The 17,062-nt window shown below is 49.5% G+C and overlaps 1 protein-coding gene across 1 annotated transcript in view; it reads right to left on the bottom strand.

Moving 5' to 3' along the window:
• The window catches only part of URB1 (URB1 ribosome biogenesis homolog), a 65,199-nt gene that overhangs the window by 3,403 nt on the left and 44,734 nt on the right, over window positions 1-17,062 (bottom strand). The window contains exons 27-36 of the mRNA XM_082654745.1: window positions 16,535-16,645; window positions 16,378-16,441; window positions 14,352-14,523; window positions 13,862-13,964; window positions 7,007-7,167; window positions 6,451-6,562; window positions 4,665-4,771; window positions 4,003-4,146; window positions 2,918-3,027; window positions 1,119-1,316 (exon numbers count right to left, since the gene is read on the bottom strand). Coding sequence (XP_082510871.1) covers window positions 1,119-1,316; window positions 2,918-3,027; window positions 4,003-4,146; window positions 4,665-4,771; window positions 6,451-6,562; window positions 7,007-7,167; window positions 13,862-13,964; window positions 14,352-14,523; window positions 16,378-16,441; window positions 16,535-16,645 — 1,282 coding nt within the window. The remainder of the gene's footprint in view (window positions 1-1,118; window positions 1,317-2,917; window positions 3,028-4,002; window positions 4,147-4,664; window positions 4,772-6,450; window positions 6,563-7,006; window positions 7,168-13,861; window positions 13,965-14,351; window positions 14,524-16,377; window positions 16,442-16,534; window positions 16,646-17,062) is intronic.

The following is a 17,062-nucleotide window of genomic DNA, read 5'->3' on the forward strand; positions in this document are numbered from 1 at the left end:
CTTGTCCGGCAGCCCAGGACCTCGTCCTGCAGCTCAGCACACCGTCCACTCTCAGCCCGGGCGACCCTTCACAACAGACAAGAGCGTGGAGCCCAGCGCACAGCGCAGGAAACGGGGAGCCCCTCCAGGGGAGGCAGAATGGGGCCCGGAGTCTGAGCTCCACCCTGGAGGCACAGAAAGCGCTCTGGAAACCGGGAGAGCTGGGCAGAGCCTGCGGTGAGGGTGCCCGCTGCCACGCTAAACAGCTCCAGGACCGCCAGTTCCTCTCCGACTCAGGAACTCTCAGCCTCGAGGGAAAAGGCTCGGCAAAGCCCGGGGACGGCACACCCACGGCCAAACCTGACGGTGGGCGCTGCGGGGACGCACGTCCCTCCGAGTTCTAAGGCATTTAAAATTCAAAACCATCTGCCTTCCACAATTTTAACATTTACGATCAGTATTCTGAATAACAATCGGTTCTCAGAGACCAGCGTGTCTCGGGACAACCCCAAAACAAGAAACGGGCGCTCTGGCATGGATCCAACAATTGAATTCCGAACAACAGAAAACCAAATGCCCGCCGGTTCTTTATCAAGAAAGTTTCGTTCTGAGATGACAGCCCACTGGCTGTCGATCCTCTGGTTTCAGTCAGCACACCCCTGCTCCCAAGTCAGAAATCTGAGGGCACACAGTGTATTTTCTCTAACACAGTAGGATCCGAGAAGAACTGAGCTCTCCTGAGGAAACCAAGAGTGTAATTCCAAGGGGAAAATACTGAAATTTTCAAGGAATTCATGGATAAGGGAGCCCACAGGCTAATGAAAGCGGAGGCGAGTTTGGGAGCAGCTTAACTTTCCTAGGCTTAGATCATGGGAAATATGTTCTTTCTATAAAACATTTTGAGTGCTTGGATCCAAAAGTCCACTAGATGGTTTGCTGCTAAAAATGATCTGGAATGACAGGATTTTCGAGTGTGCTAAGTTCTCAGGGCCTTGAAAGGAACCTCCTGAAGTTGACGTGGAAAGAAGAGCAGCTGAAGTAGGTTTCCTGACGTCACCGAAGGGATGGCAGCCCTCGCCCAGAGCCTACCTGTGGAGCCGTGACCTCCAAGGGGTCATGGCCAGTGGGGAGGGGCTTACCTCAGGTGCTTCGTGAGCACAAGGAGAACGTAGAGGAACTCGTCGACCAAGTGCAGGGCGAGCAGCTTCGGGGGCTCCTGGGACCCAGGCTTGCAAGGAGGCTGCTCCCCTGCCTCCACGCCTCTGTCCCCCAGGGTGGTCACCCACAGCGTGTGCAGCAGGGAGATGAGGTTGGAGAGCAGCTGAGTCTCCAGGAACCTGAAATCAAATGTGGGAAAGTCCACTGTCTGTCACATCCTCTCCTCCCAGTGACATCTCCTGGAGGGAGTGGGCGGCAACCATGGAAGACACTGTGACGGTGGTGACCATCCCAAGTGGCAGACTCCTCCCCTCTCCCCCAGCCATCTATCCTCGTACCTCCCGCTGCAGCCCCCAAAGAGGGGGACACAGCATCTAAGTGAACACAGGATGTCTGCTATAGAAACGCAGCTCCACCCCAGGGCGAGGTCCCAACCCTCCTTTCTAGACAGCCAACCACCTCAGTCCCCACTGAGGGACATTCTGGAGCTGCTGCGGCACCGTAAGAAGAGGCTTCCCGCCCACGAGAACAACTCAACCCTAAAGCAGAAAGGTAACAGCCAGGAACAGGTAATCAGCCAATGCTGCCTTCAGATATAAGACATCACTTTCTTTCAGAGAAAAATCTTTTAATTCTTTTTAAAAAATGCACAAAAGGAAAAAAAAATGCAAGAAAGAGCCTGGATATCCCCAGGCTTATCATCATAGGTAGCTGTTTGAAAGAAAGATCCCTGCCACCAAGGGCTGTCTGCTGAGACAAGGTCTTCATCTTTTCACACAGCCTCAAAGTTAGGAGAGTGTTAGGAATCAAAACATCACACTATGGACTGAAGCGTGTCCCCCGCCCCATTCAGATGCTGAAGCCCTAACCCCAGTGGGACTATATTTGGAGGTGGGGCCTTTGGGAAGCCATTAGGCTTAGAAGTCATGAGGATGGAGCCCCCATGATGGGATTAATGTCCTGTAAGAAGAGAAAGAGACCAGAGCTCTCTCATTCTCTCTCCCTGGTCATGTGAGGACACAGTCGGCAGTGTGTTTGCCAGGAAACGAGCTCCCACCAAACCCAACCATGCTGGCCCCCTGATCTCAGACTTCCAGCCTCCAGAAGGCGAGAAAATGAAACTGTGTCGTTTGAGCCACCCGGTGACAGCAGCCCCAGTAACAAGACAAACACCCACTCCAGCCCTCAATGCTGCTCCGGCACCGGCTCTTCGCCGAGCACCTTGACCCTGGGCGGGAGTGGAGTGCGAACCCACATCACCGCATGAGCGTTCCTGAAACAGGAGCTCCCTGTTTCTGCCTCAGGAAGGGCAGAGACCTTGAAACCTCAGATGGGGGACCCCACTCCAGGGGAGGAGCCTGGACCTGGCACAAGAGACGGAAAGGTGGTGTAGAGGATGCTGTTTCGGGAACACAGATTCTCCGGGACACTTCCAGCGGACACGAGAGATGGCAGGAGGTGGCACGGTCTCCGTGTCACCTCCTTCTGCTTGACGCACAGCACACACACTCTCTCACTCTCACACACACACACACAGACACACAGACACACACACAGACACAGTCACACACACACACAGACACACACACACAGATACACAGACACAGACACACAGACACACACACATACAGACACACACACACAGATACACACGCACACACAGTTACACAGACACAGATACACACACACAGACACACACACACAGACACAGTTACACAGACAGACACAGATACACACACACAGACACACACACACACACACACACACACACGGTGCTTACTTGCTCTCCAGGATGTGTAGGACCCACGTTAAGAGGCTGTAATCCCGCAGGATCTCATAGGCAGATTTGGCATCCCGGGCAGCATTCTGCAGAATTTCCAAAACCCAATTCTGCAAACCCAGAACAGAAAGTTACTCTTCAGTGGGAAAACCTGACTTACATGATCCAGGGAACACTTTAAAAAACAGAATGCTATGTTCCAGTTACAGGCGGGGGCTGCACGTACCATCTGCTAAGTCCGCAAGGGTGGTGGCCGCGTGGGACCACCCTTCCCCACAGTGACGGCCAGAGCACACAGACGGCCACAGCGAGCTCGGGCCCGGGGACGCCCACCCGCTAGTCCACCACAAGCAGAGACGCAGCACGGAAGCCACACGGCCCGCATCTGGGGCAGCCTGAGTGGGGAGGAGGGCGGACCCGTTTCTAGCCCAGCCATGAACTGCAGGCGGCTCGTTCATTGCCTTGATTTTGCCACCTGGAGGGGACAGAACGGTGGGACTCCTGCTGGAGCTGTTAACTGGGTGCCTTAGAGCTCTCACAGGCTGTAAACAATAGAAATCTACCGCACTCGAATTCGGGTTATTCAAACTCACTGCTATTTACCCACATTTTACACGATACCACAAGCAGAAGCTGACCCGGCTAGAAATCAATCAAAACACTGATGAATTCTCCCAGTTATGTCTCGCACGACATGAGCTCTGGCTCCAGGGGCAGAGCTAACGTGCAGACTCCCTCGTCAGCTGTGAGGCAGGCAGGCTTGACTCCCGACTCATTTTCTCAGCTGGGTTTTGAGAACCTGCAGCTTCTGTGCATCGTGAGACATCCTGGTGGCTCGGGCGTGTCTCCAAGCACCTCAGTCATTTATGGGGTGACGAGTTTCTAGAGCTTTCAGCCGTTCCAGAGCCACCTGGGTACTCATCACCTCCCTCCCTCTCCACAGGCCCTGCCCCCAGGCCAGGACACCGGAGGCTAACGTAGAATCGGGAGGCCAGGCTGGGTGAGACTCCACGGGGACTTGGCTGGCAGATGGCACCCCGTGCAAGGGCCCAGGCCTCAGCCCCCCAGGAGCGCTGGCCGCCTACCTGGGCCACGTCGTCGCAGAGCGGGCTGCTGAAGAAGGACAGGATGACGTGGAGGACGCCCCGCCTGGCGCAGAGCTCGTAGCAGTACTTGTCCCGCATCCCCTGGCGCAGAAGCCCAAACATCCACTCCCGCTCTGTCTTCTGCTGTAACCCAAGCAACCAAGAAACTATTGTTAAATAAGTGAAGGCCTTTTCCCCTGAAAACTCTTCCAACGCCAGTACTTTCAACTGGGGGCAAAGGCTGCAGCACAGCCGCCCCCACCCTCCGTTTCTGGGTATGTTATTAAAAACCCTCCATCTCCTCTCTGCTTCCATTTCTCCAGGTCAGGAATAAGGGACCAAGTCAAGTTTACACAGTGAACTGTGCTTACTCACAGGGGGTGTTCTGTAAAAGCACATTAGTATTCAACCCCGGGCTTCGCCAAGAAAATACAGCGAGGAGGCCATGACTCGAGGCCTCTGGAGCAGTCTGTGAGGTCTGAGGAGACACCCAAGAATCAAGGTGTGGAATGGGAGGCGTTTCCACACACAGGCCCGCCTGGCCCCGAGCTCCACCCCGGCCTGTGCTCTGCAGCTGACAGTCTCCTCGGGGAAACGTCAGCGCAGTGGCTGAGCACCCCATTTAGGAGTCTTTCCAGGACCCCGAGACCTCAGGGCCTTACCTCGAAGTCCGAGCTGTAGAAGAGCTGGTAGAAGCCTGGAACTTTGCTCACGTTCAGGTACTCGTGGGACAGCAGGAGCTTGTTGACCTTCAAATACATGTGCTCCTCTGTGAGCACAAGCAGACAGTCCCTCACCATAGTGCCAACAGGACACCCCGTGGCCGGCTGGAGCAGGGGAGCAGGGCCCTGGGGGGCGGTCAGACATACATCCCTGCCCCCTCGGGGCTTTCCAACCCTTACCCAGGTTATTAGTTCTCAAGAATTAAAACGCAGTTAAGACACCTTAGTTCTACACAGCACACGGGCTTCTCTTGCGGCCCAGGAACCACGTGAGGATGTCCAGTCCTTCGGAGACGTCACCCCTCCCCAGGCATCAGCCCACTGCCTAAACTCTAATCAGCTGGTGGGGAGAGTGGGGCCTGGCCACACTTCAGACAGCACAGGGCTAACACCCAGCCCATCGGCCTCCCACTGAGGAAACCGCCACAGCAAAGGGGGCTCACACGCGCCCTGGGTCACTTGGCCCTTGAATGCAACGGGGCCGACACCTCCTCCCCCCGTCCCAACCCTGGACCACTGATGCTGCCCTGTGCTCCAACACCGATGTGGGACAGCCTGCCTGGGGGGCCCAGACTGGATGGGAGGCCAAGGCCATCCACCGTGACCTCTGCTGGGGTATTTTCACAGAAGTTTGTTCCTTTGGAGTCTAAATGGCTAATTACCTTCTTTCCTCCCGTAATTTCTAAGGTAAAGAAAAAAACATGTAATAAAAATGATACGGGGGGACTTCCCTGGTGGCACAGTGGTTAAGAATCCGCCTGCCAACACAGGGGACACAGGCTCAAACCCTGGTCCGGGAAGATCCCACATGCCGCAGAGCAACTAAGCCCGTGTGCCACAACTACTGAGCCTGCGCTCTGGAGCCCGCGAGCCACAACTACTGAAGCCTGAGTGCCTAGAGCCCGTCCTCTGAAACAGGAGAAGCCACCACAATGAGAAGCCCGCGCACCGCAATGAAGAGCAGCCCCCGCTCGCCACAACTAGAGAAAGCCCGCGCGCAGCAACAAAGACCCAACGCAGCCAAAAATAAAGATACTGAGGACGTGAAAATCAAATCTGAATTCTAACAGCAACTTGACTACAGGTTGATTGTGGGGCCTTGAACAAGCTATTTAACCTTGGGGGCCCCAGCTGGGAAGCTGTCTCCTCATCTAAAAACAACCATGTTACCTCCAAAGAACCCTGTGGTCCCTAACGTTATCAACATTCTACGACTTTTCACTAATTACAAAAAAAAAAAAAAAGGTCCTATGATAGACTGACTTGTGCTTACAGTACCTCAGCGCTGCCCTGCTGTGAGGAACAAAGTGGAGTGTTTCGTGTTCCATGCCCTGGGTGACACCTGCACGGGACCCACAGGCCGCTTGTCCTCTGGCTGGTGAGCTACACTGACGCTGACCCCCGAGCTCAGAGCGGCAGCTGCCAACACGGACGGGCCTCCGTGTCAGGTCCCTCTAAGCGCTCGCGTACGGATCCGTGAGGCCCCCGAGCAGCCCTTTGGTGGGAGCTGTGATTTGCTTTACCACAGCTTTACACCCCTACAGGCAAACAGGAACACATCATCTCCCCCATCATACACACTCTTCTGCGCCGTGCACGTGTGACCCTGATCCGTCTCCCTCACCTGTGTGGGGGACTGGTTACGCCTGCAGGATGAACGCCTCCAAGTGGCCTTGCTCAGCCTCAAACTTTCCACCTCACCCCAACCTGATTCTGTCAGTGGTACCTGGTTTCAAAATTTGCAAGGCTGCTTTGGCGATGAAGAGAGTCAAGGTGAAGGTGAGTCTCATGTTCTTAGTTCGGATCCCGTTCCGGACTACGTCCAACAGGTACAGTACCTTCAAACCAGGAAAAAGGGGCGGAAAAAAAAAGAGAATTTGCAGAACGTCTGTGATCAGCCTTATCTTGTACAGCCTAAATCACGGCTTTGCAGAGTGGCCTGCTCCTCGCACCCCAGGGACCACCCAAGGTGACGCCTGTCCCCACCACCTCAGGGCGCAGCTTCTGAGGCTCTGTGTGTCCTGGGTGACAGCTGCCGTCACCCCTGAGTTCAACAGAAATTAGAACTGCTCTGCCCACCGCGACACAAGAAGACCACTTGTAAGGGGAGACCTGTCTCCATCTACCAGGGCTGAGGACCCGAGACAGCCTCAGGCATCACCCCCCCTCCCCCAGCAGGGGACAGACTTTGTCCTGTATCAGTCTCCCGGCAACACCTCTGATCTCCTTAGGAAATCCTTCCACCAGGCCGGGCGGAGAGCCATCCCCGCAGCCCCGCTCACCTGGGGCTGCTCCCGGAAGCGTGCCCCCTCCAGCTGTGAGTAGTAGGCTGCCAGCACGGAGTAGGCCGCGGCTCGCATCAGGGGGTCGTAGCTGCTGAGGGCTGTGACAGTTAGGCCCAGAGCATTTGAATCCACAAATTTCCGACAATCCACCACAAATTCTGAGGGAAATAAAATACAGCATTAACTACACACACACATACACACACACACGCTATGATTCTGTGACACTCGTGCAACACAGAGAATTCCATTTGCTCTCGCGTCTTACCACCGTCAGCTATGGGTGCGTGCTAGGTACAAGAAATGCAAGTCTGCCTCCTGCACTCCTTAACGTCTGCTGAAGCCGGTAAAAGACTCTCTCCCCTTCCGTGGCAATAATCACATGCCTTCAGTTTCTAAGATGCTTGTAATCCCAAGAATCCCAGGAATCTTTCATTACTTCTCACAAATACCCAGTGAACCAGAGATCAGAGGTGACATTCGGACCCGCCACTGAGATCCCAGCATGCGGAGGCCTGGGGGACACAACCGGAGGGTCAGCAGAGAAAGCCGGCTCTCGGGTCTACTGTGTTCAGCCCTCGGCCTCTGAGTTCCCACCTACAAACACAGCCAAGGAAAATACGTAAGGTGGCAATGCTGGGAGATACAGCCAATGCGAACTGGTCTGAGCTGGACTATCGATGTTACGAAGGATTAACTTATATCCACTCTGCAACCCTAGCTCTTTCTTCAAACAAATGACAGAAATCTCACAGAAGAGTGGCTCACCAAGCCTGAACAAAAGCTACAGCCCAGAGCTGGCTGGCTGATATTCTCTCATCACCTGTGAGGCCCTGAAAAACGCACGTTACTCCAGGAGAGGATGTGACGGGAGAGAAGGTCGGATACATGAGGGGACCCACTTGATCACACCTGCAATTCAGGACACTTCAAATCCTCCTTAACAAAAACCCAGGCCTTTTTACAATATAAACATTGTCAAGAAAAACCTCAGAACAGGGACAGGTCACCTGGGGAGGGTGAGATGAACTGGGAGATTAGGTTTGACATAAGTACACTGTAAATCAACTATACTTCAATAAAGCAAACTGTAAATCAACTATACTTCAATAAAACAAACAAAAGACCAAACAAACAAAAAAGAAAAATGCACCAGATGGGCTGATCAGCAGATTAGACATTGAAGAAAAAAAGAACAGTGAACCTGAAGACAGCAACAGAATCTAACCAAACTGAAACAGAGAGAAAGAAGAATTTTAAAAGCATGAGCATCACTGAGCTGTGGGACAATTTCAAGCAGGCTAATGCATGTATAACTGGAGTCCCTAAAAATGAAGAAATAATGGCCAAAACTTTTCCAAATTTGACAAAACCACAGACCTACAGGCCCAAGAAGCTCAATGAACACCCCAAACACAAAAAACATAAAGAAAATTACACCCAGCCTTATCATAATCGAATTGCTTGAAACTGGTGATTAAAAAAATCTTAAAAGTGGTCACAAAACATAGAGCGGAACAAAGATAAGAACACTGTTTCTTGTTAGAAACAATGCAATCCAGAATCAAGGTGACAACGTCTTTAAAGTACAATGAGAAAAAAACCTGTCAACTGAGAATTTCCTACCCCATGAAAATCTTTCAAAAGTTAAGACTGAAAAGCTGAAAGAACTGATCACCAACAGCCTTGAACTATAAGAATTCTTAAAAGTATTTTGATGAGAAGGAAAATGATAGAAGATGGAAATCTGAATCTACACAAAGGAATGAAGAGAACAAGGAATGATAACTATGGGGTAAACAAAATATTTAAATCCCTTGAAAAGGTAATTGACAGTCTGAAGCAAAAACAACCACATATTGTAGGCTTTTTAACATTTATCAACAGATGGAAAAAGTATGATAATTATAGCGCAAAGCCAGGAAGGGAGAGATATATATTATTGTAAGGTGCTTCTACTATCCATGAAGTGGTATAATCTCACTTGAAAGTAAACCACAATAAATTGAAGATGTATACCATAAACCCTAAAGCAACCAACACACACATGCACACAAAAACACATGTACACACACACCCACGTACATATGCTGACAAGCACACACACACAAATTATAGCTAAAAGCCAAAAAAGCAGATAAAGTGGAATCAGATTGATAATCACATTAAATGTAAATGGTGTATACATTCCAATTAAAAGGCAGAGACGGTCAGATTGGATATAAAAACAAAACCCAAGTATACGCTGTCTACAGGAAACCACTTTTAACCTCAAGATGCAGATTTTAAGTAAAAGGATAGAGTGGTGATTATTTTGAAATGTACAGAAATAGGTAATCACTATGTTACGCACCAGGAACTAACAGTGTTGTAGGTCAACTATACTTGAAAACAACAAACAAACAAACCCACAGGAAAAGAGATCAGATTTGTGGTCACCAGAGGCAGGAGGTAGGAGGAGGGAAAATGGATGAAGGCGGTCAAAAGGCACAAACTTCCAGTTATAAGATAAATAAGTACGAGGGATGCAATGTACAACATGGTAAATATAATCAACACTGCCATATGTTATATATGAAAGTTGTTAAGAGAGGAAATGCTGAGTTCTCATCACAAGGAAAAAAATTTTTTATATTTCTTTAATTTTATATGTATATGAGATGACGGATGTTCACTAAACTTACTGTCGTAATCGCTGCATGATGTATGTTAAGTCAAGTCACTATGTTGTACACCTTAAACTTATACAGTGCTGTATGCCAATTATATCTCAATAAAACTGGAAGGAAAGAAAAAGTAAAAGGATGGAAAAAGAATAATCAGAAGACTCTTGGGCTCTAACAGCTTATGGACTAAATTTTCTCATTTCTAACAAGTGACTACTTTTGATGGGAAGGGGAAAAAATGCCAAATGCTTTACAAAGCATCAAACTGAGGGATAAAATTATATTGTTTTGGAAAAGATGAAATATGTTTAAGATACCTCCATACCTACATAACAAACACACATAAATGGAATAAATCTGGAAAAGAGAACACTCTAAACATTTAATATTACACTCACTAAAAATAGCTAGTACTCAGCAGGGATATTTTTAGTAATCACTGATACTCTCTAAGACAAAAGGATTTTCCACATGTCCGTGAGGAAAAGTCAATTTCATGTTCTGTGGTCATCTCTGTTATTCTCCGGAAGTCTTGGCTTTGTAACATGTATGGAAAAGAGCTTCCCTTGAGTGTTGAAAACATAATAGGCTATCAAAAAATAGTTATAAATACCATTCTCTTTGTTTTAAGAACTTCATAAATAGAGATTCGGCCTTGTGATAACAGATTTTCAAACCAAAATGGCTTAACCAGGACAATTATCAAGGATTAAAAGAAAAAGCACCCCACGTTTTACGGGCTTTGGTGGCAGTGCAGCTGTGCTGTCGGAGCATAAAGAGCTGTTCATCACGCCTCCTCCCACACCACCTCCTAGAGGCGGCCTGGCCAGGAAGGCTCGTCACAGGGAGCGGTCCATGGAGCCTGTGCCCAGTAGTCTGGTGAGAACCGCACGTGGGGCCTCCCTGTTCTGTGAATTAGAAGCCAAAGAGTTCAGCCCGGTTCTCTTGAGGACAAGAATTTGCTGTGGAAAAATCATTTGTCACTGCCATTGCTAACAGCCTTGGCTGGCCCTGCTTTCCAGCCAAGGACTCACAGAAAAGAAGCAGTGAGGTTAAGAAAACAGGTTCCGTCTTCAGCAAAGGCAGTGAGACGAGTTTCTCTGAAGCCTGGCCACCACGCACACAAACTAATCAGATTTGTGGTCACCAGAGGCGGGAGGCAGGAGGAGGTGACCCAATTGAGGACTGCAGAATGTTGAGCAACACTTGGACCCGGGTGCCACTGCAGAAAGTAAAAACATGCTGTGGAGAACCTGTGCTACACACAGCATGGATGAATCCCACAAATATAACGTAGATAAACGAAGCTCATACAAAAGAATAGAAAGTGTTTAATGCCATTTACGTAAAGTTCAAATACAGGACACTGGTCCCTACTGGGGAGGAAGGGGCCTGGCCAGGAAGGGGCCCGAGGAGGAGCTGCCGATTCTGTTCTGTTCCTATCTGGCCAGTGGTTTCACCAAAACTTGAGCCACACGTATATGATTTGCACTGGTGTCTATATATCACACTTCAATAAAAGTTTACTTAAAACACTGTTCATGTTTAGTGATCCACCAGGGCAACAGTAAATGGAATAGTAACTTTTTAAAAAGTAATAAAACGAAAAAACAGATTTGTGACAATTCAACCACAGTAAACCTTTGGCCATTATACTGTTCACAGATTTCTGTTCTGTTCAACTTACCATTTTACTGCTAGGAATTTTTCTCTCCTGTTGAACTGGTATTACTTCCTTTTATCAGATGATGAAATTTGTTTAAAATATTATGCTTCCATTTTTTTTGTTGTTCTGGATTATAAGTAGCCCAGAGCAAAATTTAATGAACCTAGTTTTTCTTGGTTTGCTTATTTGTTTTGCATAACTATTTCCCTATCCACTTATATGCTTTTTAAAATTTTCTACTTCAACATGAATGATTTTGGTATAAGCAGTATTTTAAGCTACTGCAAGTCCTTTCTGGGTAGACATGCTCTGCAAATTTTTCTACCTATATTATACCAATAAAATGTAAAAGAGGCTGTATTTGGAGATTTCCCTAACTTGAAAGAGCATTTACTAGTTACCTCTCTTCACAAAAGGCCTTCCAGATCCTGTCCTTCCCCCTTACCCCCACTATCCAAGATTCTGGGAAAAACACTGCCCTGATTTTTACTATTTCTCTACTGTTTTCCAAGCCTTTGCCTTCTGTCTCCTAAAAGCTCTCCTGAAAGAGCAACAGACTAAATGATTTGTTATAATTCACTCAAGTTGCATCGTATTTTTAGACTGTGGAAAATCTATTTTCATGTTTGATGAGAAACAGACTTAGCCAGCACTGCCAAGACCTGGGGGGAATCAAAGAGCGCAGTAGATGTGCCTCACTTGGCCGCTGCTAAAAGCCACCAGGGCAGTTCAGATATCTGCTGGCCATCATCATCATCTGACATGTGCATGAAAGGAAATGCCCCTGCTCTCTTGCAAAGAAACTCTAGCTCAGCCACAGAACCCAGTGCTCATGGAGAGGCTAGTCTCTGAGAACACAGCCCTCTCATCTTTCTGTTAGGAACTAAGGGCAGTGGTAGAGGATCAGCAAATCCATAAGGAAGAGCATTTGAGTATAAAAAGACCATCAAGTCTAAAAGGGGAGAAAACAGGGCAATCAGTGAGGCATGGTTTCCTGGTGCACCTAATCTACACGGCCATTACAACCAGGAGGGAGGAGTGAGGGAGCCCCTCAGGCTTCATGCTGGCTGGTCCCCACTGGGCATCGGAGGGACCCTAATATAGAGGAAGGACGAGGCTCCCGCTTGGTGCCAGTGGAGGCCACGTGAGGAGCAGTAATGGCCACTCCTGCCCTCGCAGCCAGGAAGTGTCAATGCAGGGCCGCCGGGACTTCCCAGCCCGGCAGTAACCAGGAGGAAGGGCGAGGAGGACAGATGGAGGACCGACAAGTGGGGACGGGATCGGAACACCCACAGGCGAAAAAATGAAGCTGGACCTAAACTTCACACCTTATACAAAAATTAACTCAAAATAGGCCACAGACTTAAATGTAAAACCTACAACTATAAAACTTTCAGAAATAAACATGGGAGAAATTCTTTAGGATGGAGCAATGTGCAAAGAGTTCTTAAGACTTGACACCAAAGCATGACCCATAAAAGGAAGAACTGATAAACTGGACTTCATCAAAACTGAAAACTGCTGCTCTTTGAAAAACTCTGTTAAGAAGGTGAAAAGATAAGCTACACAGTGGGAGAAAATATTTGCAAATCACATATCAAACAAAGGACTAATAGGTACAATATATAAAGAACCCTCAAAGCTCAACAGTAAAAGCAAACAAACAAACAAAACCCATTAGAATAAAAGGGCAAAAGACGTGAACTGATGCTTTACCAAAGAGGATTACAGATGGTACATAAGCCACAAGATGTTCATCATCATTAGCCATTAAGAAAACGCAAATTCAGGGCTTCCCCGGTGGCGCAGTGGTTGGGCGTCCGCCTGCCGATGCGGGGGACACGGGTTCGTGCCCCGGTCTGGGAAGATCCCACATGCCGCGGAGCGGCTGGGCCCGTGAGCCATGGCCGCTGAGCCTGCGAGTCCGGAGCCTGTGCTCCGCAACGGGAGAGGCCACAGCAGTGAGAGGCCCGCGTACCGCAAAAAAAATACACACCAATCACCGACAAAATGCCCCAAACCAACAGACCTGACCGGCCGGGAATCAGACGCTGGTCTTTACCAGCACATACTGATACACATTTCTGTTCTTTCTGTCTCTCCGAAGCATTCACCCACAAAGATTCCCACCCTCAGTGTAGTAGACACAAAATACAATTTCAAAAATATACTTAAACCAAGAAAAAGCCAACCTTAGCAGGCTCTCACTCATTGTCAAAGACAAAGTCTCTCATTTCTGCTGGTATGTGACCACTATTCAGTGAAAATTCAGAAAATGCTCTTGTCACTAAAATTAGGAAAACATCAAAGACAAAGGGACACTCCCAGATTTTAAAATTATAGTTAAAAAAAATCACTGTGGATTCAAAACATTAACTGTTACTTTGCTGAAAATCACTGGAATGGAAAGGCGAGAAGGCAGCTGAAGATCCTTCAAGAATTATTTTCAAGATTAAGGTCCTAATTTGGTAATTACGGTAATAATCATGCCCCTCAACCCACCCGGAAGGCTGCAATTACCTGGCCTGGTCAATTCACTGAAGAGATGAAGGAGGAAACAGGGGTCATAAAGGTCACTGAGATCCATCGTGCTCCTGTCTTTAAATATCGGTTCCTGTGTGTCCTGAAATAGCCCGAGACAAACAGAAACGTGTGGTGCAACTGCCTAAGCGTAACACCATGTGAGTGTTTACCCACTACTACCTAGAGTTCAAATTATTATGAATATCCAAGCCCATTAAAAAATGGTTCTATTAAAAAAAAAAACAACAGTGCTTGTACATGAAATTATACCTTTGATATTTGCTTTGATGGAAAGAAGTTATAAGAGAAACAAGTATGGTCTGTGCTGATAAGTTCTGAAGCTGGGTGGTGGGGACATGGGTCCTGTCTCTGTACCTTTGCATATGGTTGGAATTTTACTTATAAAAAGTTAACAAATCACAAGAAAAGCAGTGCTTGTATTTTATAGCAGCTAAAACCTGACGGCTCCCCCCTGGGCCCCCCGCACCTCGGGGGGCAGCAGTCTCCGGTTCTGGGGGAAGTGGAGGACAGTCTTCATCATGCGGTCCGGATCCAGCAGGCGGAGGATGTCCCCGACGCTCGGCTGCTGCCACAGGGACTTGCCCAGGCTCTGGCACGTCTTCTGATGCTCCACGGCCGCTGGGCCCCAGGTTAGTAGCCTAGAGCCGGATGGGAGAGCAGACTGGTCACAGGGCCCCATCGGGAACAGGAGTGACGATGGTGATGACGGCACTGCAGGCAGCTTTGTCAAGCAGCTAGCACGCCAGGCACTGAGTACATGTCCTGTGTTGTATCATTTAATCCCCAGCATAACTTAGGGGGAAGGTGGGAGTGATGGAGAGGTTGACAATGATGAGGGTGGTGTGACAGTGTCGGGGATGATGGAGGCCAACACTTACAGAGAGTTTATGATGTGCCAGGCACTACTGTAAGCCTTTCATGTGTATTCATTTCACTTAATCTGCACGGCTATCCCATAAGGTACGTACTAGTGTCATCCTTATTTTGCAAATGCGGGAAGAGAGACACAGAGAGGATCTGGAACGCTGCTCAGCTGGTCCCCTGCCCAGCTGGTAAGTGGAAGAATAGGAATTCACATTTGGGGAGTCTGGCTCCAGTGTGTGCTGGGCACAGCGGCAGAACCCTGGCAGCTCAATGATGCTCTACTGATAAAACCTTTCCTCGTTGCCACGGGGCCGTGAGCGGACCACGTCCACCGCACAGCCTTGGCGCCGTCCCCAGCTCTACCTTTCGCACCACCAGTCCCCATGGCAGCCGCCCAGAGAGGTCACCTTGCCTTCCTCCTGGAAAGCGACTGAACCCGTCCGCGCCCAGGGTGCCCTCATGTGACTTGCATTAACCGGAGAGGGGGTTCTGAGGCTGCAGGGGTTGGGGGGGTTCTGAGGCTGCGGGGGTTGGGGGGGTTCTGAGGCTGCGGAGGTTGGGGGGGGTTCTGAGGCTGGGGGGTTGGGTAGGACGGCTCGCTCTTCACTGTGAGCGAGACTGCTTCTGTTTTCTCTCCTCTCCCTCGTGTACACAGGGGCTGTTTATTCCAGAAAGAATACAACTGACGCAGCACCACCTCCAAGGCAGTAAGTGGGTGAGGCCACGAGGGGAAGGGAGAGACAATGTTTATTCATGACCTGGACTCTTTTAAGAGGCAGAAAATGGTTCTCTTTACTGTTTTTTTTTTGGGGGGGGGGCAGAGGGCTTCTAGGCTAATACATCTTTAATCTTTAAAAAAAAAAAAAAGAATTCTACAAGGGAAATATATTTTTCCCTTCCCTGCAGAGTTCTCCTGAACTATTTTTCTTGGCCCAGTAAGCTTACTTCCTGTCTCAGCACACAAAGCTCTTCTTATGTACTGGGCAGATGCTGGGGTGCTGGTCCCAAATTAAGGAGAAAAGAAACTAGGGCAGCAAAGAGAATCTCAGATGCTGTCTATGAATAGCTTAACCCCGGCCCTTGCAGAGCTCAGGCAGGGCCCAAAGGGAGAGGCATCAGCCCAGCCCCTCAAGGCCCAAAGCTGTGCTGGCCAAGGAGCAAGCGGCCCCTGGGAACCCAGGAGAGACAGACAGACAGACACAGAGACAGACAGACAGGAAAGAGACAAATCCAGGGACAGACACCACGCGCGCGTGCACACACACGCACGCACGCACAGACAAGGAAGAGGGCGGAATTAACATCCAGCCAGCGCGCCTCAGTCTTTTCCCAGATCCCCACCTAGGTCACTCCCACCTAAAGGAAGGCACCAAGAGAAAGGTTTTCAGAAGAATCAACTAAATGACCCCCAGGTCAGGAGTGACAGACACACACTGTCAACCAGTGAGGTGGCCCAGCCCAGACAGGCCCGGCCATCGGGGACCATCCTCACAGTGAGAGGCCAGAGCAGCCCACGCTGGCAATGGTGTGTGAGCCGAGGGGTCCACCCAGCCCCCCTTTTCCCTGGGGGAGCTCACTGGGTGGGGCCTTCAAGACCTGCCGTTATCACCTCCAGGCCCAGCGCTCACCTGAAGTTGACCAGGCTATGGTTGTTCTGTTCGTAGGCCCGCAGGAGAAGTAAGATCTTCTGGTCTAAAGTCAGTTGAGGGTCAGTTTAGAAAGCTTCCTGGTGACCCCCGAGACCTCATACGCTCTGATCACACCGCCCGGTCCCCGCACCCTCACCCAGGACGCTGAGAGAGGCTCCGTAGGCCCCGAGGAGCATCGCGAAGTGGCTGCTCTCGCAGACAGAGGGGCACAGCCTCACTGCCACCGACATTAGGTCCACCAGCGCTTCTAGAAGAAAAGGACACTGAGATAGATGCCCGGCAATACAGGGGGATGGGCACGTGCAGCGTAAAAGTGGAGAAGGAAGCACTGCAGCTAACGCAAATGCTTGAGATAGCCTTCTCTAGACAACACTGGTCTGAGGACTGCACCTGGTCCCTTCCCTGCTGTTTCCTTTTTTAAAATAAACACATCTTTGATGAGGCTGCCATCAGCCTCTCCAAGCCCCCTCCCAAACTTTAAGGCAACAAAGAGTTTTAAACCTAAGCATTTCTCTCCATGATTATGTTACCAAAATCTCTAATATTTCTACTCCTGCCTGAAAGCGGGCAGCCTTTCCACTTTTTCTACTGCCTGTACCAGGAACTTGGGTAAGGGTTCTCTCCAGCTTAGCAGTTTATTACAGACCAGCTCTGCAGTGATTCC

The sequence above is a fragment of the Grampus griseus genome, assembly GCF_964374135.1.
Source record: "Grampus griseus genome assembly, chromosome: 5".
Lineage (NCBI taxonomy): Eukaryota > Metazoa > Chordata > Mammalia > Artiodactyla > Delphinidae > Grampus > Grampus griseus.